The sequence below is a fragment of the Diabrotica virgifera genome, chromosome 6, assembly GCF_917563875.1.
Source record: "Diabrotica virgifera virgifera chromosome 6, PGI_DIABVI_V3a".
Lineage (NCBI taxonomy): Eukaryota > Metazoa > Arthropoda > Insecta > Coleoptera > Chrysomelidae > Diabrotica > Diabrotica virgifera.
In genome coordinates this window covers 236989982-237017278 of record NC_065448.1, presented here as the reverse complement: position 1 = coordinate 237017278, position 27297 = coordinate 236989982, and the positions used below count along the sequence as shown (strand labels likewise).

Below are 27297 nucleotides of genomic sequence, written 5' to 3'. Positions count from 1 at the left end.
TTTTTGCTTTCTCATTTGGAAGTGTATTTCTCCAGATATTAGACCGTTTCTATAATTTACCTATGGTATCAGGCTAAATGGTTTTTCCCAATTATAGCGCCATCTATCCACAGTTCGAAAAAATGTCTTAAATAAAAGTTGCGCTCTTTTACGTAACGAATCCAAATCTGCAAGAAAAACTAGGGGTTTCCATTTGAGATTTTAAAGTTACCCCCCACCCCACCTCCAGGGGTTGTAGTGGGGGTTGGGGTTTGGTGTCATTGGATAGATTTTTGAAAATGATTGAAAACTTATTTTTCAGTTTTCGATTCGATGTTTAGTTCGCGAAATATTCGACCGTTCCACTACTTTTGGGACACCCTGTATATTAAAAAAAAATTTCGTTCCCGGGCAGATATTATTTTATATTTTTTGGATTGTTTTAAACAATAACACGAAAACGATGGAACGACACTTACTAGAGGCACATTGAAAAAACAGACAGAGTAATGTCTCTATAAAAAGAAGAAGAATTTTAAACAAAAAAGGCCTTTTGTAATTTTTCTCTTAGGTTGATCGCTTTCGAATTATATCTAAACAATTTAAAATTTCAAAATCGTCATCTGTCGTTATTTTATTATCAGTATGTTTTATCAGACAACGATCAACTTAAACGTAAAAGAGAAAAATTACCAAAGACCGTTTTTGTTTTGAATTATCCAAAAAATCTAAAATAATATCTGCCCGGGTCGAAAAATTTTCTTTAAAATTTATAAAAAAGTCAATTTTTTATTATTAATTTATATTTAGAATTTAAAAATCATATCGGGCACTCCTTGGTTTTTGTTATTAACATACTAAATTACATACAAACAATTTTTATCCGTCAACAGATCGGTACAGTTGAGACCTCATATCGTATTTTAGAAAACCCTTAAATATCGATACGGTACATTCAAACTGTTCGCTAAATAGGATTATTACTTCTTTTCTCTGGGTGTCGGTGTCGTTTTCTAATTTAGTAGGTACCGCCATAAATTGGTTGTGGTGGGAGTGATAGGGGAAGTAACCGCACGTCATTCCACGATCATTCTCTTGCGAGAGCAAATTCTTGACTGGCTATTTCCCGAAATAACCACTAGAGTCGCTGATTCTTGACTAAAATTTTATTTTTTTGGATGGTAAGGGTAACACGCTTCCGTCCATAAGCGCTGGGATCTATCCGTATATTCAATCAACGGTTTGACTACATGCAAAATCTTCAACTTCCACTTATTTCTGTACAGGAGCCTTTTTATTTACGTCAACTAACCTACAACATCTTTGGTATTCATATTAAACAAAAAATATGATTCATTTGTTGCGGATATTCAATCCGCTGTTGTCTTTTATTATTATCGCAGCGTGTTGTGTAACTTGGCCCTGTCATTTTCCTCCATTTTCTCCATTATGTCCAGTTTACACCGCTCCTTCCAATTCTAGATTTTTAGCTTCTTTATGTCTCCTAAGACTTGATCTCTCCATCTTGTTTTGAGTCTTCCCTTTGGTCTCTTTGTTGTTGGTCTTCAGCCAGTTATTCGCTTTAGCGTAGAGTCTGGGTTAGCTCTTTCTGCGTCTACCAGCCACCTGAGCCATTGTGCCTTCACGAACTTGAGTATGTCTTCACCCTCGGTGACTTCTTTAATTTTTTCATTGGTTCATTATTCGTCAAATTTTCTTTCTCTAAGCAGGGTTCAGAGCTACAGACCTATTAGTATCCTTAATACTATACCTAAACTATTCGAGCGTTTAATATATGACAAAATGAAGCCTACTATACAAAACGTAATAATTGAACAACAGTATGGTTTTGTTATGGGGATATCAACTGAAATGAACTTGTTAAACTATACCTCCTTCTTAAATGAAGCCTTGGAAAGCAAACAACAGGTAGATGCGATTTATACAGACTTTTCCAAGGCATTTGATAGGGTCAACCATACGTTATTGTTACATAAGATCGAACAGTTAGGTTTCTCTGATCCTCTGCTTAGTTGGATTCGAAATTATCTATTAGATAGAAGGCAGATAGTTCGTATTAAGAATTATTTCTCTAATGAAATTATAGTTAAATCGGGGGTACCTCAAGGCTCCCACTTAGACCTATCTTTTTTAATTTATTTATAAATGACATAAATAAAAGCTTCAATTTTGCTCAATTTCTTCTATTTGCTGATGACCTTAAATTATTTCACATCGATTTGGATCGCTACAATTTGCAATCTGATCTTGTGGAATGGTGCTCACTTAATGGTATGGACTTAAATGCAAACAAATGCCATGCTATAACTTTTACTCGACTAAGAAACTTTGAGAATAATTCTTACTATATACGGGACACTAGGTTACAATTAGTTGACTCAGTTATAGACCTGGGTGTTATTCTTGACACTAACTTGAATTTCAACCGATACATTAATAGCATGGTTTCTAAGTCATTAAAGATGCTTGGCTTTGTTAAAAGATGTAGCTATGACTGTACGACTGGTCATTCTTTAAAACTTCTTTATTGTTCTTTGGTTAGACCCCATTTAGATTATGCATCATGTGTTTGGACACCTCAATATCAGTGGCGACGCGTGACTTTTTCTAAAGTGTTACCAAAACCAGGGCCCGGATTACGTACACTCGATACGCATCGTATCCGCCATGTTTTCCCATAGCGCCTTACGGGAAAACATGGCGGATACGATTCGTATCGAGTGTTCGTAATCCCTATGCAGAAGTATTTTATAAATATTTTTATATATACAGTGTTCCCATACATCAAAGTTTGTCCGACTAGACACCGTGAATTTTCAGCTTGCTATTAATCAACTTTTTTTGGTACGCGCGATCCAGGTCTATTATAAAAATAGATGAAATACAGAAATAAAATTAAAAAATTAAAAATTTAAGAAACTATATAAAGTATCTACAAACTAAAAACATATTTGTTGTTTTTAGGTAAAATATGTATTATATCACCTTTATACTTTATTAAAAAATCCAAATTGTATAATTAGTATACTAATCAGTACATTCATTTGTCATTTTTAGCCTAAAATATTAAATAATTTTTATTTTATTGATTATACACTACAATGTACTGTATAATCAATATTATTATATGTCATATAATAATGTTGTTATTAATTAATATATTTCGACAAGTAATTAAAATCGATTAATATGATTTATATAGGATAAAAAGGTATAGATATGTTATCTGTATAGTAAGCAAGTACAGTTACAAGTTATAAACTAATAATTAATAATCGAATCCAAAGGGCCGGTACGGTTAACTAACCGGAGTTTAATCGAGAAAATACCGGCTCTAAGAATAACAGACTTCATAAATGGAATTATAATTATTACCTATAATTATAATAATAATTAAAATTGCATTTATTAAGTCTGATATTCTTACGGTCAGTATTTTCTGTCCCGATTAGCTAACCGAGACATAAAGTACCTACCGGCCCTTACCTAGCCGTGTCACCAAATTAAAATTTGGTAACACGAATAATAATCCACAGCGGCTTAAGAGCCATCGTGCCCGCAAAATTTTCAGAGACGACCCAGTCCTCTAGTCCTCTGACCGATACAAAGATCCTACAATCGTTGCCACTCACAGAAGTGGTAAATAACGGCGCGGCGCACGGTAAGTAAGGGCACAGTATAAAGAGGGAACCTCTATATACTGTGGTAAGGGCGTATTATAATAACGTGCAACCGATTTTACATAAACTCGCTGATATTTTCGTGCCTCTAGTTGGCTATTTTACTGAATTAGGTAGATACTATTAACAAATATTTCTATTTTTAAAAAATATAAATGGAATTATTTAATAGTAGTCATAAAATATTTATTTAACTGGTAATGGTAACAATGGTTACATGGACGCTTCGCCAGTGCTCAATATAATTGTCACATTAATAAAATCGAACAAGTTCAGCGTAAATTCTTACGTTGTTATGCTTATAATAAGATGCATTTCACTGGTCAAAATTATGAGTCTTTACTGCAAATTATTAGGTTTGTTCGTAGAACGATCAGCAACTGTTGCCAACCATCAGGCGCATGCGTGTTCGTAGTCTACGATCTCGAACTGTTAACTGCGCTGCGCGAAGAGTCGTCGTCAACATAAAGATCTTTGCTTCTTATATAACTTAATTCATGGTCATAAATTCTGTATCTCACTCTTACATAAAATTGGTCTACGTGTACCTTCAAGGACCACCCGTTCTGTGACCACCTTCCACGAAGTCATTAACCGTACAAGCTATGGTTACAGTTCCTATCTCTGTAAAACTATTAAATTAGCAAACACATTATCTCCGCATATTGATTTCTTTATGAACGACTTTACTGCGTTTTCCACAATTACATTTATATTTAACTTAATGTTTTAAATTCAGGATTGATTTGTCAATTACTGTTATTATCTTTGTTCTAAGATAAGTTGTATTTGTCAATTGCAAAATGTTTTATATATTTAGATTTTATTACTTTATATTATATTACTACCTCTCAATTGTTAAATGAGAGCAAGTAATTTTATTATTGTTTATTATGTATTTACCAATTTTGTACTAGATCTTATTTTGAATTGTTTTTCTAGTTTGTGTGACATTTAATTGTATTATGTACTAATGGACTTCGGTCCGTCAATAAAAAATAAATAAATAAATTTAAGATTTCTAACAAAACATAGGTACATATATCTAATTAATTATATTTTTTTTTTACTGAAAAATGGTTAAATCTGTAGAAATGTCAGTTGGTAGATCAGGTTTTTTTCCTAGGTGGTGCCACAGTATAAAGAGGGACAGTAAAATTTCTTCTATGTCGGTACTTTGATCTCAAGAAGTAACACCGGCAGAGTACGCCAGGTAATTCACCACTGGTGGATGCGGGTTTTCCCTGTTAAAACTCGTACGTTTCTACGCGACTAGCAATGCGAGAGTGGTGTTCTAGCGACTGGGAACATTGCGCGGTCGGCATACGCGACTAAATATTTTACTTTAAATTTTTCGGCGAGAGCTTCTACTCATCATCATAAGTAGCTCGACAACCCTTTTTGGGTCCTGACTTGTTCTAGGATTTTCCGCCATTCTGTTCTGTTCCTTGCTTTGTTCTTCCAGTGGGTAATCTCAAGTGTTTTCAGATCTTGTTCCATGTATCTAAGTTTGAGTCTTCCCTTTGACCTTCTCCCTACTGGTGTTTGCCTCATTATGTTTTAGTGTTTCGGTCCAACATTCGTTCAACATGGCCCATCCAGCTCAGACGTCCGATCTTTATGGATGTTATGACGTCGGGTTCGTTGTATGCTGCGTATAGTTCAAAATTACATCTTCTGCGCCATACGTCATTTTCTTTCACCCCCTTATATATGTGTCTAAGGATTTTTCGTTCAAACGTACCTCTAGAGAGGTTCTACTGTCCAGATCAGACGTCCGATCTTTATGGATGTTATGACGTCGGGTTCGTTGTATGCTGCGTATAGTTCAAAATTATATCTTCTCTGTCATACGTCACTTTCTTTCACCCCCTTATATATGTGTCTAAGGATTTTTCGTTCAAACGTACCTCTAGAGAGGTTCTACTGTCCCTCTTTATACTGTGGTAGTGCTAAGAGTTGTCGTCCCGATTTTATTTTTGTTCTACCATATATTTTTCTTTTAGTAAAAAACAAATCCTTATTTATAATTTGGTTTTTATTTCAGGTGATCCACAGGATATTACAGGGAAAGTTACCAAACCATTCGGTGCTCCCAAAGAACATTTGAAAACTTATACCGGTGAAAGAACTTATAAATGTGAAATTTGTAGTGAGCGGTATACTACAAAAAATAGTTTAAATGAGCACAAGAAAATTCACACTGGTAAAAAACCTTATAAATGTGAAATTTGTAGTAAACAGTTTACTCAAAAAAGTAGTTTAAATACTCATAAAAGAGTTCACACTGGTGAAAAACCTTATAAATGTGAAATTTGTAGTAAGCAGTTATCCCACACAAGTGCTTTAATTTATCACATGAGAGTTCACACTGGTGAAAAACATGAATGTGAAATTTGTAGTAAGAAGTTTACTGATATAAATCATTTAAATACTCATAAAAGAGTTCACACTGGTGAAAAACATTATGAATGTGAAATTTGTAGTAAGAAGTTTAATTATATAAGTAATTTAAATACTCATAAAAGAGTTCACACTGGTGAAAAACCTTATGAATGTGAAATTTGTAGTAAGCAATTTGCTAACCGAGATCATTTAAAGGGTCATATGAGAATTCACACTGGTGAAAAACCTTATAAATGTGAAATTTGTAGTAAGAAATTTACTCAAAAAAGTAGTTTAAATACTCATAAAAGAGTTCACACTGGTGAAAAACCTTATAAATGTGAAATTTGTAGTAAGCAGTTTAGTGAACAAAAAACATTACATAGTCATAATAGAGTTCACACAGGTGAAAGACCTCATAAATGTGAAATTTGTAGTAAGAAATTTACTGAAAAAAGTAGTTTAAATACTCATAAAAGAGTTCACACAGGTGAAAGACCTTATAAATGTGAAATTTGTAGTAAGCAGTTTGCTAACCGAGATCATTTAAAGGGTCATATGAGAATTCACACTGGTGAAAAACCTTATAAATGTGAAATTTGTAGTAAGAAATTTACTCAAAAAAGTAGTTTAAATACTCATAAAAGAGTTCACACTGGTGAAAAACCTTATAAATGTGAAATTTGTAGTAAGCAGTTTAGTGAACAAAAAACATTACATAGTCATAATAGAGTTCACACAGGTGAAAGACCTCATAAATGTGAAATTTGTAGTAAGAAATTTACTGAAAAAAGTAGTTTAAATACTCATAAAAGAGTTCACACAGGTGAAAGACCTTATAAATGTGAAATTTGTAGTAAGCAGTTTAGTCGACTAAGTAGTTTAAATTGTCATATGAGAGTTCACACTGGTGAAAAACCTTATAAATGTGAAATTTGTAGTAAGCGGTTTACTACAAAAGGTAATTTAAAGATACACATGAGAATTCACACTGGTGAAAGACCTTATAAATGTGAAATTTGTAGTAAGCAGTTTAATCAACTAACTCGTTTAAAGGATCATATGAGAGTTCACACTGGTTAAAAACATTATGAATGTGAAATTTGTAGTAAGAAGTTTACGGATATAAGTCATTTAAATACTCATAAAAGAGTTCACACTGGTGAAAAACCTTATGAATGTTAAATTTGTAGTAAGCAATTTGCTAAACGAGATCATTTAAAGGGTCATATGAGAATTCACACTGGTGAAAAACCTTATAAATGTGAAATTTGCTTCAAACAGTTTACTCAGAAAATGTCTCTAAGTACACATAATATGGTAGGTCATACTGGTTAAACACCTTATAAATGTGAAATTTGTAGTAAGAAATTTACTCAAAAAAGTAGTTTAAATACTCATAAAAGAGTTCACACTGGTGAAAAACCTTATAAATGTGAAATTTGTAGTAAGCAGTTTAGTCGACTAAGGTCCGGTCTTTTCACCTCCGAATAAATATTTATCAGGAAGTTTATCCGGCAGATTACATGTAAATCTGTCAAATAAACCTCCGGATAACTTTTATTCGGAGGTGAAAAGACCGGGCGTAAGTAGTTTAAATTATCATATGAGAGCTGACACTGGTGAAAAATCTTATAAATGTGAAATTTGTAGTAAGCTGTTTACTGAAAAATCAACTTTAAGTAATCATATGAGAGTTCACACTGCCCAAGTAGCACAGTAAAAACATTTTAGTTTTATGTAAGGTTTATAAAGTTTTTATTGTAGTAAGTAACAAGCTAATGGTTTTAAAGTTACCTTCTAGATATACTACCAGAACTTTAAAACTGTTAAAAGCAATTGTCACTAGTTTTAAAGTATCTAATAAAAGTATCAAATAAACTAATTAATCCAAGCATATTTTTACATAAAAACAAGGAAAAACACAACTTTTGGTAAATCGATTCTTCCGGTTCAAGACCTCGATCTTATACAGCAAGAAAAGAACCTATGTACCAAATTTGGTTGAAATCGGACGTCTCGTTCAAAAGTTATTGCTATTAGTCACATATATATGTATAGTCGCCATTTTGAATTCCCGCCATTTTTGTAAAGGCAAAATATGAGATAGCCTCGTATCTAAATTTGAACCTTTATATGTGTGGTATATGTGGTCCAAATTATATGCTTCTATCATTAAATACACAATTGTTTCACATATCGGCTGCACTATAAGTATTAAATCCTATTTTATATAATAAAGTTAATATTAGGAAACAAATACATAGTATAAGAAAATATAAATAAATATTTTTTGCTTTGATATTTTTTCAAATAAAGAAGTTGTTAGGTTAGGAAATTGACTGTTGCATATTTGTAACGCTAGGATGTAATGTAAGAATATTCTCCAGTTATTTTATAGCAATATATCATATGTTTGGTTTTCATTGTATGGTATTTTTAGTAACATTTTTTCCAAGTATTAGTATACAGAGTGTTTATAGAACTTAAAGGAATTTAAAAATGCAGTATGTACCTGCTAGGTTGAGAGGTCTTTCTGCAGTTCTTCAAAGAGGCCTGACTCTGAGATAGATGACTCCATGACGGATGAGGACTCCGTGGATGAGGACGAGGCCGTAGATTTGGAAAATTTGAGCAAACATCAGCCACTTGCCGATGCAGAAGTTAGAATTGCTGATGGAATTATAATAGGAGAAGATATTCTTATTCAACAGTCAGAATCGACAGTATATAACATTTTATTGACAAATTATTGATATCGATATTACACCTGCTCATATGGTATATCCAAAAGTTTCTGCAGCCCGGGCTCGGGTTTCTGGTCGGAAGATTTCACATATACTTAGAAACAATTTCCTAAGTCAGATTATTCTCTGTTTGAAAACAAATCAGTTGTTGATGTATACGAAATGTTCATAGATGAATACATAATTTTATTCCTGGTACAGGAAACAAACCAATATGCTACTTTCAAGAACCTACCCGACCCAGGAGAAATGAAATGATAGGATGGAAAACCTAGTGTATAAAGTTCCAAACAACAAAAGAAGCAGCGGCGGCCGGCCAGGTGAAGTAGGTGAAGGTGATCTTCACCAAAAAATATAATCAAATTGAGACAAAAAAAATATAAGTAGCATTATTATATCTAAATACTGAAATTAATTATAAACCTATTTTTTTTTAATTAATCCAAAAATTAAAATAGAATTTTAATATGTAATCCAAAAATTAAAAAAGAATTTCAATATGTAATCCAAAAATTAAAACTGTAGGTCCTTGACGGTCAGATACTGACCTGTGTCATTTGACTTCTATGACTCGAGCAGAGCTAGATGAAGACGTAGTTGAAATTTCGGTTCTCGGCTGCACAAGCGTCAACGGTTGTCATGGCAACGTGAAGTCATCATATCGGCACTGGTAGTACCCAAATTAGCAAGTGCAGATGAATTTAAAAATAAGTCCACCGTATTCACCTAGTAAAATTTTAGTTGGATGCGTGCTATGATGGGCAGTATTCGTTTTTTTTTTTTCGGAAGATGGAAGACCGCAAATCAGTTCAGCTGGCTAAAGGCTTTTTATGAGATTTAAATGATTTTGAGTTTACATTTTTAGCAGTTTTTATCGACATTTTTCATATTATAACAGATATTTTATATGACGTTCTTAAAAAAAATGTTCTAGATATTCATTTTTGTTTATAGATAAAAAGGACTCGTCAATTAATACGTGATAAAAGAAGCGAATAATTTTTTAATTCTGTTTTTGACAAAGTAACTCTCCGAACAGAGATTAAACTCTCATGCAAAAATCAGACTGATATTTATCACCTGTCATAATTTCTGTCATTTGACATATTCTACATGTTCCACTCATTAAAACGCCCATTTAGTGATAAATAGCAGTCTGATTTTTGCATGAGAGTTTAATCTCTGTTCGAAGAGTTTAAGTCTGTTCTGTCGGACAAAATACATGTGCCGTTTTCGTGGTCTGACCGTTCCAAATTTTTAACCTGTTCCACAATTAAAACTTCCCCTGTTCCAGTGTTTCCATATATCAAAGTTTGTCCGACTAGACACCCTTAAGCTATTAACAAATTTTCAGCTTGCTATTAATCAACTTTTTTTTCATACGCTGGATCCAGACCTAAAAGATCTATAGGTGTGATGATGGTATGAGCACGAATGCAAATTCTACCCAATTTTTCTATTTAATATATATATTTTAATGGAAATGGATGTACATTTTCAGGATTGTGATGAATTAAAATTCTTTGTGAATTGTTATTGTGATAAATAAGCTTAGCAGATACAACAAAGTTTGGGTCATACAGTTTGGTCATTCCTTCCGACACTTTTCAAAATTTATTTTGAGTTTTTGGCAAATATTTACTAAAATTCAAAGAATTAAAAGAGAGCTCTGCCTTTTTTATGCTGACGGAAATTTAAAAAATGATAATTTGCAAGAAATGGTTATAAAATTACAACCAATTAAAGACATTGTTACAGAAGCCTATAATTTGTTTTGTTTAATTCTGACAATTCCATCGAATACCGTATCTGTAGACAGAGAAGTTTTTCGTGCTTAAAAAGGCTAAAAACTATTAGTTTGACTGTTATCGCACTCATAGAGAACTATTATATAAAATTTGCACAAGCATCCTTTCTACGAAGATATCATCGATAGATTTGCTTCCATAAACGATCAAAGACTCGACTTGATTTATAAAAATTAATTAAGTCAGTTTTTTTTAATCTATCTAATACATACTGCTTTTTTGTTTAAGTATCTCTTCATCCTCGTCTCTAATATAAGTGCCATAAAAAATTTTCAAGTTGTTAGGGCCCTAAACTCTAAACATTTTTTAAAGCATTTTTAATGAGAGTTGGGCGCGTCATAGGTACAAGTATACCGAAATTTCTTTTGGGTCCGGCAGACTTTCCTCATCTTCACCACTTTTTTAGGCCACGAGCCGCCGCTGAAAAGAAGGCGTTGTGCTGGAAGATTTTGCAAAAGTTCAACACGCACGATGTGTATTATAGAACAAAAAATCTTCCTTGCCTTGTTTTCATACGAGGCGCCGTTTTTATACAAAAAAATAAAACATCTTTACGCTTACAAAGTATTTGAGGTAGTTTCCATATGCATAGAAACTTAGTTCAAATACTTTTTAAACGTTGAGATGTATTATTTTTTTGCATAAAAACAGCGCCGCATATGAAAATAAGGCAAGAAATATTTTTGTCGTAAATTTAACCAGCAATTCAAAAATAATTTTTAATTTGACATATCTCAGTGGCGTACTATTTTTCTCTTAAAAAAATTCAGACCTTTACCCGTACGCGCGCAAATGATGAATATAAAATTCTTCTATAACCTCTAAAGGAGGTCATTTTTAACATTTGTTGTAGCTCTGCACCTAGTTAAAATCTTATTAGTAATAATTTCTGTTATTGTTATAACTATCTCTTAAAACTCACCAAATTTCATTTTCATAGCTCAACTGGTCTTAGAGCAATAAATAAATTGGCAGTTTCAAATAAAAATTTCAACACCCCGTATCTCGGAAACGAAGCATTTGCGGACATATGTTTATAAAGCAAACCGGCATTAATTTTTAATGTAGAATTAGCCCTTAAAATTTTTCATACTTATTTACTAACACCCTGTATATAGATTTTATGACTTTCATCATCTTTTTTGGTATATTATAGCTTTCCAATATTTTCCACATTATTTCTTTGTTTATCGTATCAAATGCCGCCTTCAGATCGACGAACATGAGTAATAGTTCATTCCCTTTACGGCATTGTCTCTCTATTATATTTCTTATTATATAGACGTTATCGTTTGTTTGACGGTTTGATCTGAATGCAGCCTGTTCGTCTTCCAATTCTTTTTCTATCACTAATCTTCTCTAATAGACGCTTCTCTATAATTCTCGTGTATACCTTGAAGGCGACCGATGACAAGCATATTGCTCTATAATTCTCGCACTCATTATGTTGTCCTTTTTTATATATTGGTAGAACTATGTTCTTCTTCCAGTCATCTGGGATTTTCTCTGTACACCATGCTTCCTTGCATATCTATAATAGCCCTTAATATCTCCTTTTTCACCCATCCATTTTATCATTTCTGGATCTATTTGGTCCTCTCCTACCGCTTTTCCAAGTTTAATATTGTTTATAGCTTCTTCCAGTTCTTCCTTCCTTACACTCTGTGGTTCCTCTGCCAGTTCTGGTCTATTTCTTCCTGCTTCATTTGTTTCTAATTCTTCGTGTTTGAATTTATCTTCGTAGTATTGTTTCCATACTTCTACTATTTCTGAAGTATATTTTCAATTGGTTATTTTTATCTTTGATTCCATACTCTTCCCTACCTTTTTTTCCTCTTAAACCCTTATACGATTATTGAAGGCGATCGATGACAAGCATATTGCTCTATAATTCTCGCACTCATTATTTTGTCCTTTTTTATATATTGGTAGAACTATGTTCTTCTTCCAGTCATCTGGGATTTTCTCTGTACACCATGCTTTCTTTCATATCTGTAATAGCCCTTAATATCTCCTTTTTCACCCATCCATTTTATCATTTATGGATCTATTTAGTCCTCTCTTGCCGCTTTTCCAAGTTTAATATTGTTTATAGCTTCTTCCAGTTCTTCCTTCCTTACACTCTGTGGTTCCTCTGCCAGTTCTGGTCTATTTCTTCCTGCTTCATTTGTTTCTACTTCTTCGTGTTTGAATTTATCTTCGTAGTATTGTTTCCATACTTCTACTATTTCTGAAGTCTATTTTCAATTGGTTATTTTTATCTTTGATTCCATACTCTTCCCTACCTTTTTTTCCCTCTTAAACCCTTATACGATTCCAGAATTTTCTGTTATCTGCTTTGTAATTTGCTTCCAATTCTTTTCCGAATTTTTCCCAGCTCAGCTTTTTCGCTTCTCTTACTGCTATCTTTGCTCTATTACCTTTCTCTATGTATTCTGCTTTGTTATTTTAATCTCTACATTGTTGATATTTTTTCCAGGCTTGCTTCTTTTCCTTTATTATTTTCTTTATTTCTTGACTCCACCATTCTGTTCTCTTATGATATTTATTTATTGACTTTTTTCCACAAATTTTCTCTGCTGTTTTATATAGTGTGTCTTTTAGTAAATAAATAGCAAATCACTGTAAAGTTGTTAAAAATGATATTTTGAAAAAAAAGAAGAAGACTGTTCGGGCTTAAATGCTTCAGCTTGAGCTTATTTTTAGGTTCCGCAGAAGCTATAAACCAAGTTTCAGACAAATCGGAGATTCAAAAGTTTTTGTCTGAGTGATTTGACATGGAATGTACCAAAAAACAAATCCTTATTAAGAAGAAACAGTAGCGATCAACAGGTAGCGAAAACGCGTTCCAATATTTTTTTGAGATATTTGGCACACGTATTCGTAATATAATAAAGAATGGCGGTACAGAGCCCAATTTGAAAAATATATTAATATGTGGAAATTACTCTGTAATTAAATACAATATTAAAAAAACGAGCCTGTACCGCCATTAAGAACAACAAAAAAATACACTTTCTTCAAATAAACTTTTTTATCCGATGCCTAGATTTTGTGTCATTTTGGAACTACTAAATTTTTTTATTTCATTAGTAGTTCCAAAATCACACTAATGCCCGATTTCACCAACGATACCTAAACAGTTGCCTTATTAAGTAATTTTTATCGATAGGAACTTCCTAAGTCAATACTTAAGAACAATAGCGTTTCACAACTAAAAGAACTGCTTATCTAGGAAATTCTTTCCTAGGTATTAATTTGGGTACGTTTGAACTATTTTTGATAAATAAAAAGAAGAATACGATGACATTACCTTATAGGCCTTAGGCCCACATATAAAATTATTATTTATGACCACACCGTTGAAACTTTTTGTACTTGTTATTTGGGTGGAGTCGGACAAATTTGGAACTTAGCGCATCATGGCAGTGGGGCGTTTGTCTGTCAAGCGGTCACGTAGTTGTCAATTTTGTGCAAGAAAAAAATTTATAACCACATTGGTCATTTTATTTTAATCAATGGTTTTTATCATATAAACAGCGAAAACAATTTTGTCGGACAAAAATATTGGGGCATATGACGCGTCGGACACGCTAAATATGTCAAATTTATGAAAATAATAAATTTATTACCACATCGATAATTTTAACGGTATCTATCATAAAACCTTTTTACAACCATGTGGTAACCTTGTCGGACAATTTTCACTGGGCATATGCGCAGTCTGATGCGCCGAAGATGTTAATTTCCTGGAATTTTTTTATTTATTACCACAGATGTCATTTTTATTTTGTACTGTTCTTTTACATGTGTAATGCATATTGGATCACTTGTCGGACAAAAATAATGGGGCGTTTTGGTACAATTTAAAAAAAAAGTAATTTTTATACATACAGGGTGTTTGGTAAAGAATGGGCCGTAGCTTAACCTCAGATTCCTGAGGTTAAAATAAGCCGATTTAAGCTAACTTACCTTGGTACAAAGTTTATAATAACCGAGATACAGGGTGTCAAAATTAAACTTTTTTTTTATTTATTAATGAATATTTCCTGACATATATGAGATAACAACATAAAATTTGGTATGTGGGGGTTTTTTGGGTCGAGAAAACTAAATTCCGTACCAAAAATTATGCATTGCCCAGAGTGCGCCACACACGCCTTTCAGCACTCATTTATTACGTTCAATTTTTTTTATCCATCACTCTGTATAATTTTGACATTAAAATTTTAATTTTCCTATTAGTTTTACTTAAAAAAGGTATACTTCTTTCATCTCCCTAAACTCAACCGTTTTCGAGATAAACGCATTTTAAATCTGCGATACACCATCATTTTTAGCATAGATTAGATTATTAGATTATTATTTAAATGTGTAAATGTGGAATGAAAAACTGTAAAAATTTTTTTGTCATTACCTCTTCGTCGATAGCCTAAAAGAATTAAGTTTTCTGTTCGTTTGCCCCAACATTTTCGTCAGACATTAACATTTTTTGTTTAAGAATATAATTACTTGTAACTTACTACTTTTGTCCGAAAAATGGTTCTAAAGATAAGGGATGCATGAACCCAGCATAGTTTAAAAGTATAGTTTATTAATAAAAATTAAACTTTTTGTCCGACTTTCGATTTGCTATAATATTTTTGTAGGACACTTAGATTTTTTGATATAGAATATAACTACTTATAACCTGATATTTGTGTTGAAATTTTTTTTTAATTCGAGAAAAAAAAATAAAAAAACAATGTTTGTCATTGTTCAAGGAGTATGTACACACATTTTCAGATCATAATGTTTCCAAAATTTTCCCTCCTGTCGGAAATTTTTTTTGGAAAATTTCGGGTACAACTCTACGTCACGCCCTTTTAAATGTTGTGCTTAGAGTGTGTACCAATTTTCAGCTAAATCGATTCAAAAATAACCGAGAAAACCTGTTTTAAAAATTTTTTTGACAGTACCTCCTCGTCGATACCATAAAAGAATTAAGTTTTCTGTTCGTTTGCCCATACATTTTTGTCAGACAATTACATTTTTTGTTTAAGAATATAATTACTTGTAACTTACTACTTTTGTCGGAATAATGGTTGTAAAGATAAGGGGTACACGAACCCAGCATAGTTTAAGAGTATAGTTTATTAATAAAAATTAAATTTTTTGTCCGACTTTGGATTTGCCCCAATATTTTTGTCGGACACTTAGATTTTTTGATTTAGAATATAACTACTTATAACCTGATACTTGTGTCGGAAATGTTTTTTTTAATTCGAGAAAAAAACTATAGAACGACGTTTGTCGTTGTTCAAGAAGTATATGTACACAAATTATCAGATCACAATTTTTCTAATAATTTCCCTATTGTCGGAAAATTTTTTAAGAAAATTTTGGGTACAGCTCTTTGTCATACCCTTTTAAATGCTTTACTTAGTGTGTGTACCTATTTCAGCTAATTGGACTTAAAAATAACCGAGAAAAACTGTTTTAAAATTTTTTTGATAATATCTCCTCGTCGATAGCCTAAAAGAATTAAGTTTTCTGTTCGTTTGCCCCAACATTTTTGTCAGACAATTACATATTTTGTTTAAGAATATAATTACTTGTAACTTACTACTTTTGTCGGAAAAACGGTTGTAAAGATAAGGGATGCACGAACCCAGCATAGTTTAAAACTATAGTTTACCAATAAAAATTAAATTGTTTGTCCGACTGTCGATTTGCCCCAATATTTTTGTCCGTCACTTTGATTTTTTGATTAAGAATATAATTACTTATAACCTACTAATTTTGTCGGAAAAATGGTAATAAATAAAAAAAATTCAGGAAATTGACATCTCCGGCGCATCCGACTGCGCATATGCCCCGTGAAAATTGTCCGACAAGGTTACCACATTATTGTAAAAAGGTTTTATGGTAGATTCAGTTAAAATTATCCATGTGGTAATAAATTTATTTTTTTCATAAATTTGACATATTGAGCGTGTCCGACGCGTCAAATGCCCCAATATTTTTGTCCGACAAAATTGTTTTCGCTGTTTATATGATAAAAACCATTGATTAAAATAAAATGACCAATGTGGTTATAAATTTTTTTCTTGCATAAAATTGACAACTTCGCCACCGCTTGAGAGACAAACGCCCCACTACCATAATGCGCCAAGTTCCAAATTTGTCCGACTCCACCAAAATAACAAGTACAAAAAGTTTCAACGGTGTGGTCATAAATAATAGTTTTATATGTGGGCCTAAGGCCTATTACTTTTTCGATTATTTGTCATTATTGTTTGTTTGCCAAGTTGGTTTTATTCAGTTTTGTACTGTTATAGTTATTTTATTTAGTAGTTAGTAGTTAGTTATTTGTGAATTAAGTTTTTTAAGTTTTGTATGTTATTTGTATATGTACAGTGAAATGGAGGAAAAGAAAAAAGTTGGAAATTTTACACATGACGAAAAATTAAAGTTAGTTGAATTGTCATTAATGAAATAATTTTAAAATAAATAATATGTTAAAAATTGTTTCTTTCATTATTAAGTTTTAATGACATACTTTTAGTGATATCATGAATGGATTTTTGAAACACAACACTAGTAGTTTGTTAGGTAGTAGGTAGACTACATAATTTTGTCAATAGACCTGTAAAACACTCCAAATGATTTTCTATATATTCCAACACATATTATATTATCAATATAAAAGAAAATACACGATTACAACTAATATACATAATATTACAGAATAACCGAAAAATTAAGGTAAGAAGCAAATTATTGACAAACGTCACAAGTACATTAGTCAAAATTGTAAAAATATAACCTGACTGTCAACGATAAGTAATACCTAAAGTTTAGGGAGATCGAAAACGGTATCCTAACGTAAGGTAATGCTTAAGCGGTTTAGGCAATTATTATCGTATGGTGAAATCCGTTTTAGAGTTAGGAATTACCTAAACCCACTTAGGTAATTCTTAAATATTTAGGTATCGTTGGTGAAATCGGGCAAAAATCTAGGCATCGGATAAAAAATTTATTTGAAGAAAGTGTATTTTTGAAGTTATACTTCTTTAGGCGCGATTTCATTGAGGGTGAAATTTTATTAATCTGCGCGCATGCGCACACAGGCAGAAAAGGTGTGGAAAGAATATATTAGTGTTTTTAAATATATATTTTTCTACAAACGTGTTAAAAATGCAATTTATAGCACTCCATAGGAGCGTTAAAAATGCTACTTTAAAGCACTAAGCACCAGTGCTTTAAAAATTTTAAGGCACTGCAGTTAAAAGTGAATTGTCAAATTGTGAAACGTCAAAATATTTATATTTCATTTATTAACATTAATATTAATAATACAACATGCGCAATTTGAAACAGGTGGTTTAAAAGGTTTTTTAAAATTCAATTTAAACTGTATTATTGCATTTTTAACACGTTTGTAGAAAAAACTATTAAAATTTGTCAGAATATACAAAGATAAAAGTAGATGTTATTCTGATTTACGTATTAACAATAAATATAGGCAGTTTTGATGTAATGTCAAGAAAAATATAAAAATGGAATGTCAGTCAAGTTCAAGTAAAATTTTTTGTAGGTATTGTCCTGTCATTGAGAATGAATAAATTATAATTGTTGATATATAAGACGTTTGTAGAAAAAAATATTGTATGATATAGGTACGTGTTAAAAAGTATATTTTTAAGGCACTTATGTGAATTGCAGAATGAGCGAAGCGAATCTTTCACACGAAACTTTCACATACGTGCCTTAAAATTGTACTTTTAACATTTATATCATAAATAGGTAACTATTATTATAATTTTTGTGTATTTGGACTTGTCTAAATCGGGAATAAGATAATAAGTAATAATATTTAAAGTATTTTATAATTCACTTCGTCTGTTTGTCACTATGTCTGAGAAATCTTGTAGCCCGGATAAACAAAAGGGTATAGCTCAGTGGTAGAGCGTTGGACTGGAGATCAAGAGGACCCCGGTTCGAATCCTGGTGTTTTCTAATCTTTTTTTAATTTTTGGTATTGTTTTAATAAAAATTTTTGGAAAGTAGTAAGTAAAAATTAATTTAATCTTTAAATAAAATACAAATAAACTGTCCGAAAGTATATTTATTTCATTGAAATCATATTTAGAAGTGTAACTTCTTACGTGCGTACAAAGTACACACACATTCTTTTTTTTTGTTCTTCTTAATGGCGGTACAGGCTCGTTTTTTAATATTGTCTTTAATTACAGAGTAATTTCCACATATTACTATATTTTTCAAATTGAACTCTGTACCGCCATTCTTTATTATATTACGAATCAAATATCTCGAAAAAATATTCAAAATTACAGCCGCAATCTTGGAACGCGTTTTGGCTACCCGTTGATCGCTACTGTATCACCTTAAACGCTTTTCTTTAGTTCAATCGTTTGGGTCAAATATTAAGACGTTAATTTGACTGTCTTTTCTTCAATGCAAATGAATGAAAATTTGCAGACATATGCATTCGCGGGAACAATACACGAATAGTCAATAATTTTTTATGTTTATTAATTGTTTAAATAACAAAAAACGATTTTAATGGAAAATGCTTAAATTCTCTTGTTTTTTACAATGAAGAAACTTTAAACTTTTACAGATTGTAGCTAATTATATGAACTATACATAATTTCACTTTTTACGTTAATTGTTTACGTTATGCTTCATAAATAAACAAAAAAGTTTCAAATTTTTTTGACGATTCCGACTACTTTTCATGTTTGTACATCATGTTTTATACATACGGGGTGTTAGTAAATAAGTATGAAAAATTTTAAGGTCTAATTCTACATGAAAAAATAATACCCTTTTGCTCGATAAACATATGTCCGCAAATGCTTCGTTTCCGAGATACGGGTTGTTGAAATTTTTATTTCAAACTGCCAATTTATTTATTGCTCTAAGACCAGTTAAGCTATGAAAATGAAATTTGGTGAGTTTTAAGAGGTAGTTATTGCGCATTTTTTGACATTCAACTAAGAATTTTGTATTCATCATTGGCGCACATACGGGTAATAGTCTGATTATCTTTAAAGAAAAAAATAGTACGCCCCTGAGATATTTTAAAATAAAAATTATTTTTAAATTCCACGTTTAATTTTTAATAAAAATCCTTTCTTGCCTTTTTTCAAATGGTTCACTATTTTCTGCAGAAAAATAAAACATCATGGCGCGTATTTTTCATTTCTTAATATTATCAAGAACTATCCAATATAATAATACTAAACTAGAACAATAACAGAAAACATTACTACATATTAAGATTTCAACTAAGTGCAATGCTGCAAGAAATGTTTAAAATTATCTCTTTTACAGGTGACAGAAGAATTTTATATTCATCATTGGCGCGCGTACGGGTAATGGTCTGAATTTTTTAAGAAAAAAATAGTACGCCACTGAGATATGTCAAACTAAAAACTATTTTTGAATTCCTCGTTCAATTTACGATAAAAAATCTGTCTTGCCTTTTTTCCTACGAGGCGCCGTTTTTATACAAAAAAATAAAACATCTTAACGCTTACAAAGTATTTGAGGTAGTTCCCATATCCATAGAAAATTCGTTTAAATACTTTGTAAACGTTCAGATGTTTTATTTTTTTCATAAAAACGGCGCCGCATATGAAAAAAGGCAAGAAAGATTTTTTGTCGTAAATTGAACCAGCAATTCAAAAATGATTTTTAATGTAACATATCTCAGTGGCGTACTATTTTTCGCTTAAAACAATTCAGACCATTACCCGTACTAGCGCCAATGATGAATATAAAATTCTTTTGTATTCTCTAAAGGAGGTCATTTTTAACATTTGTTGTAGCCCTGCACCTAGTTAAAATCTTAGTAGTAATATTTTCTGTTATTGTTCCAGTTTAGTATTATTATATTGGATATTTCTTGATAATGTATTAAAAAATGAAAAATACGCGTCAAAATGTTATATTTTTCTGCATAAAAACGGTGCTCCATATGATAAAAAGGCAAGAAAGGTTTTTTATCACAAATTAGACAGGGAATTTAAAAATAATTTTTAATTCAAAATATGTCAGTGGCGTACTATTTAAAAAAAACATACAGAAGTAAAAACTTCTTTTGTATATTGGTATAAAAAGTTTTATTAAAAAAACATAAAAGTCCTCCAAAAGGATTTGCAAAACGTTTTCAATCTGAATCAGATCATCCTCAGTGCGTTCTGCTTCGTAAAAGAAACTAGCAACTTTTTGAAAAAGGTTACATCGATATTTATGGTTTACATAATAAATGTAGCGACTCCAAGTCGATGTTACAAGATGAAATGTGTTAGGAGTGCTCAAAGGGCAACATGGTTCCCTGCTCGTTAAGAACTTGTGGTTCTTGCCAGTTCAATGGACACAGACCAACGTTGGTTTTCAAAATTTTCATACTTATTTACTAACACCCTGTATATAAAAATTAATTATTATTATTTACAATGTATTGTCCTTTTTATTTATGTACAAAAACTGTGATCTAGCCATACGCTAAATAAAAAAAATAAATAAATATACATATATTTTAATAAACATGACGATATATTTTAATGTTTAAAAAGTGTAAGATTAAAAAATAAAAAAATATGAAAAAACATTTTTAGGAAACGCTTTTCTTTAGTTACGAGTGACTAAAATTAAAAATATATAAAAATCAACTAAAAAGCAAAGAATAAAAAATATTCAAACTCGAAGGATTATTCCAAAAAAAAAACTGTTAGACAGATTAAATATACAGGACGAGGGAGATAAAGGGCCTATTAGAAATATCTCGAGAACTAAAGGTAAGAAAATTATGAAAATTGTTATACAGGGGTTTGAGGTGTCAACTATTTAATGAAAATATGTTGGTCTGGTATAAGTAGTAGAAGAGTAGCCACTTCAGGACACTTTGACCTTTGAACCCTAGCGATACAACATCGCGCGTGACTGTCGATGCAGCAGACCGCGTGACTCCGGCGTGGGTGACGTCAGTGGGGTAACTTGTCGGGTGACGTCAGGGCGGTAACTTGTCGGGTGACGTCAGGGGGTGACTTGACGGTACTTGTTGGGTAACGTTAGTGGGCCACAGTCCGATTAATTATTTTAATTAGTAGAAGAGTAGCCACTTCAGGACACTTTGACCTTTGAACCCTAGCGATACAACATCGCGCGTGACTGTCGATGCAGCAGACCGCGTGACTCCGGAGTGGGTGACGTCAGTGGGGTAACTTGTCGGGTGACGTCAGGGCGGTAACTTGTCGGGTGACGTTAGTGGGCCACAGTCCGATTAATTATTTTAATTATTTTTAATCATTTTTTAAGTCCTTATAATAGGCTAAGTATGTCAATAACCATTAATATTAAACAAAAAATATTTCCTTAAGGGGGAATCGAACCACGGGCGATATTAGCTATAAAAAAAACAAATAGGTAAGTAAAAAATGTAAAGAAAATTACTACATACTTAAATGTATTATAAAATTAATATATTCCTAAAGTTTAGAAGGAGGTAGGTGATCTGTGGCACCCGGTGTACCGCGCTGTGTTGCCTTATAATAAAAGTACAATACAAAGTGGGGTTCTGCTGTGGTACAATACTCATTTTTACACTGCACGTGAACTTCACCCATTCACCCATGATACTATAAATAACAAGATAATATATTGCACATCCGGAAGTCGTGACGTAATTGGAGCCTGACGTGATGGCTTCCTTAGGAAGCTCTGATGATGGCACGTTATGTGTTGAAAGTACTTAGCTGATTATTAAAACATTTTTTTACACACTTTCAATTTCTTTGAGAACATACACCTGTTTGCCGGTTTGACCTTTTTAGAAGTGTGTACAAGTCATACAGTCTGTTTCAATTTATTCGAAAAAAACTGAAAACTGTTAAGGTGAAATAGAAAAAAATCTCACACATTCGTTAAAAAATTGAAAAAATCCAACACATTCGTTAAAGAAAAGCGTGGGACGAAATAAAGAATGTGTGAGATTTTTGTATATTTAATCTAACATTTTTTTTTTTCGAATAATCGAGTTTGATTTTTTTTTTATTTTTTGCTTTTTAGTTGATTTTTTTATAATATTTTTAATTTTAGTCACTCGTAACTAGAGAATTCCGGAAAAATAGGGTGCAGCAAAAAAACCTGTTTTGTTCCGGAAAAAAATAGGAAAAAAAGGAAAAATTCGGAAAAACTGAAATTTGTTACAATACAACTAAATATATTCTGCATCCCGTATTAAAATCGATAAATTTAGTAGAATCGCATGGATCTATATTATCAGAAGTGTCTTATGTCTTTAAGTATATAAAAGACACAATATTAAATATTGCCCAACAAGTTAACCAGACTAGTTCTCTTATTGAAAGCTTTCTAAAATATGTTGAAGAACGCTACGAATTTTTTTCTAAGCCGATTCACTTTGCAGCCAATTTTCTTGATGCTCGTTTTAAGGAGAATAATTATTGAATGAAGACCAACTAATGGAAGCCATATCCTTCATTTCTGAAATAGCTCGTTCACTTAAATTAGATGTAGGGAAGGTGGTGGCAAATCTAACCCGATTTAGAACAAAGATTAGATTTTTTAGTCGAAATTCTTTATGGGATAGTGCGAATAATGCTCATCCCATTGTATTATATCGCAGCCACTTATGCCAATTGGCTCCCGAGTAGAAGAGTAGCCACTTCAGGACACTTTGACCTTTGAACCCTAGCGATACAACATCGCGCGTGACTGTCGATGCAGCAGACCGCGTGACTCCGGCGTGGGTGACGTCAGTGGGGTAACTTGTCGGGTGACGTCAGGGCGGTAACTTGTCGGGTGACGTCAGGGGGTGACTTGACGGGACTTGTTGGGTGACGTTAGTGGGCCACAGTCCGATTAATTATTTTAATTAGTAGAAGAGTAGCCACTTCAGGACACTTTGACCTTTGAACCCTAGCGATACAACATCGCGCGTGACTGTCGATGCAGCAGACCGCGTGACTCCGGAGTGGGTGACGTCAGTGGGGTAACTTGTCGGGTGACGTCAGGGCGGTAACTTGTCGGGTGACGTCAGGGGGTGACTTGACGGGACTTGTTGGGTGACGTTAGTGGGCCACAGTCCGATTAATTATTTTAATTATTTTTAATCATTTTTTAAGTCCTTATAATAGGCTAAGTATGTCAATAACCATTAATATTAAACAAAAAATATTTCCTTAAGGGGGAATCGAACCACGGGCGATATTAGCTATAAAAAAAACAAATAGGTAAGTAAAAAATGTAAAGAAAATTACTACATACTTAAATGTATTATAAAATTAATATATTCCTAAAGTTTAGAAGGAGGTAGGTGATCTGTGGCACCCGGTGTACCGCGCTGTGTTGCCTTATAATAAAAGTACAATACAAAGTGGGGTTCTGCTGTGGTACAATACTCATTTTTACACTGCACGTGAACTTCACCCATTCACCCATGATACTATAAATAACAAGATAATATATTGCACATCCGGAAGTCGTGACGTAATTGGAGCCTGACGTGATGGCTTCCTTAGGAAGCTCTGATGATGGCACGTTATGTGTTGAAAGTACTTAGCTGATTATTAAAACATTTTTTTACACACTTTCAATTTCTTTGAGAACATACACCTGTTTGCCGGTTTGACCTTTTTAGAAGTGTGTACAAGTCATACAGTCTGTTTCAATTTATTCGAAAAAAACTGAAAACTGTTAAGGTGAAATAGAAAAAAATCTCACACATTCGTTAAAAAATTGAAAAAATCCAACACATTCGTTAAAGAAAAGCGTGGGACGAAATAAAGAATGTGTGAGATTTTTGTATATTTAATCTAACATTTTTTTTTTTTTCGAATAATCGAGTTTGATTTTTTTTTTATTTTTTGCTTTTTAGTTGATTTTTTTATAATATTTTTAATTTTAGTCACTCGTAACTAGAGAATTCCGGAAAAATAGGGTGCAGCAAAAAAACCTGTTTTGTTCCGGAAAAAAATAGGAAAAAAAGGAAAAATTCGGAAAAACTGAAATTTGTTACAATACAACTAAATATATTCTGCATCCCGTATTAAAATCGATAAATTTAGTAGAATCGCATGGATCTATATTATCAGAAGTGTCTTATGTCTTTAAGTATATAAAAGACACAATATTAAATATTGCCCAACAAGTTAACCAGACTAGTTCTCTTATTGAAAGCTTTCTAAAATATGTTGAAGAACGCTACGAATTTTTTTCTAAGCCGATTCACTTTGCAGCCAATTTTCTTGATGCTCGTTTTAAGGAGAATAATTATTGAATGAAGACCAACTAATGGAAGCCATATCCTTCATTTCTGAAATAGCTCGTTCACTTAAATTAGATGTAGGGAAGGTGGTGGCAAATCTAACCCGATTTAGAACAAAGATTAGATTTTTTAGTCGAAATTCTTTATGGGATAGTGCGAATAATGCTCATCCCATTGTATTATATCGCAGCCACTTATGCCAATTGGCTCCCGAATTTTAAATGGACCTCCATCTTCCGCCTCTTCAGAAACTGGTCGTTATACGGCTTCATACATACAAGCAAAGAAATACAATCGCAGGATAAAATTCAGAAGTTATTCATTTAAATTTGGTTATAAACGAAAAACAGATAAAAATCATGTTGTTTTATTTGTCCAGAGTGATGAAGCGGGGATCGAGTCTGAATCAGATGCTTAGTCTGAATATTCAGACTCAGATGAAAACCACTCAGCGCTTTGGTTAAATATTGTGCTTTCTATCTTTGAAGTTTCGGTTTTGATACTTTCGATAATATTATAATTTTTAACCCTATGTGCATGTTTGTACTTATATCTTAGATAGTAATAGATATTATTAAAGTATGTTCTTGCATTTATTTTTACAAATTATACAGGGTGTAACGAAAATACAGGTCATAAATTAAATCACATATTCTGAGTCCAAAAATAGTTCGAATGAACCTAATTTACCTTAGTACAAATATGCACATAAAAAAAGTTACAGCCCTTTGAAGTTACAAAATGAAAATCGATTTTTTTGAATATATCGAAAACTATTAGAAATGTTTTATTGAAAATGGACATGTGGCATTCTTATGGCAGGAACATCTTAAAAAAGAATCATAGTGAAATTTGTGCACCCCATAAAAATGTTATGGGGGTTTTGTTCCCTTAAACCCCCCCCCCAAACTTTTGTGTACGTTCCAATTAAATTATTATTGTGGTACCATTAGTTTGATTCAATATTTCTAAAACTTTTTTGCCTCTTAGTATTTTTTCGATAAGGCAGTTTTTATCGAGTTGCGGCTTCTTTTTTAATATGTTTACATAAAAATTTTATGGGGGTTTTGTTCCTTTAAACCCCCCAAATGTTTGTGTATGTTCCAATTAAACTTTTACTGCGGTACCATTAGTTAAACACAGTGTTTTTAAAACTTTTTTGCCTCCTTGTATTTTTTCGAGAAGGCACTTTTTATCGAGATATTACTTCTTTTTTAATATGATTCAAAATATACCTAAAAATGTAAATCATAAATAAATTTTCATATTATTACTTACCAAGTCTACATAATCGTATTTAGCCTACACAAATATGTGGTGGATTTGACAAATATTCAAAATATCTCTATAAAAACTGACTTTTCGAAAAAGTACTAAGAGGCAAAAAAGTTGTTAAAATATTGTGTTTAACTATTGGTACTACAATAATAATTAAATTGGAACGTACACAAAAGTTTGGGGGGGTTTAAAGGAACAAAGCCCCCATAAAATTTTTATGGGGTGTCCAAATTTCACTATATTTTTTTCTTAAGATACTACTACCATAAGAATGCCACATGTCTATTTTCAATAAAAGATCTCTAATAGTTTTCGATATATTGGAAAAAATCGATTTTCATTTTGTAACTTCAAAGTGCTGTAACTTTTTTTATGTGCACATTTGTACAAAGGTAATAGTTTCAATCAAACTATTTTTGATCCCAGAATATGTGATTAAATTTATGACCTGTATTTTTGTTACACCCTGTATATATTTAGCCGACTTTAAAATTGGTATTTTTTCACGTTTCATGTCTCAATTAAAAAATATTTAAATTTTTCCAATGGTTTGGAAAGAACCTGTTTTTTCTCAATTTTTCCCGTTTTTTTTTCGGTATGTTAAATCTCTACACGTTACTAAAGAAAAGCGTTTCTTAAACAAAAAATTTCATATTTTTTTATTTATACCTAATTTGGTTTTTATTTCAGGTGATGCACAGGATATTACAGCGAAAGTTACCAAACCATTCAGTGGTCCCAAAGTACATTTGAAAACTAATAAAGGTGAAAGACCATATAAATGTGAAATTTGTAGTAAGCTGTTTACTACTAAAGGTAATTTAAAGCAGCATAAGATAGTTCACAGTGGTGAAAAACCATATAAATGTGAAATTTGTAATAAGCAGTTTACTAAACAAAGTTATTTAAAGGATCATATGAGAACTCACACTAATGAAAAACCTTATAAATGTGAAATATGTTTTAAAAAGTTTTCTCAAAAACGTCTTTTAAATATACATATGGCAGTTCACTCTGGTGAAAAACCTTATAAATGTGAAATTTGTAGTAAGCAGCTTTCCCACAAAAATACTTTAATTTATCACATGAGAGTTCAC

At 32.0% G+C, this 27297-nt stretch overlaps 2 protein-coding genes across 2 annotated transcripts in view; both read left to right on the top strand.

Moving 5' to 3' along the window:
* LOC126887358 (zinc finger protein 93-like) overlaps nt 1–8491 on the top strand; it is a 33615-nt gene extending 25124 nt beyond the window's left edge. The window contains exon 2 of the mRNA XM_050654816.1: nt 5728–8491. Within this exon, the coding sequence (XP_050510773.1) occupies nt 5728–7148 (1421 nt within the window). The 3' untranslated portion in view covers nt 7149–8491. The remainder of the gene's footprint in view (nt 1–5727) is intronic.
* The window catches only part of LOC126886330 (zinc finger protein 665-like), a 368013-nt gene that overhangs the window by 194861 nt on the left and 145855 nt on the right, over nt 1–27297 (top strand). The window lies entirely within an intron of this gene.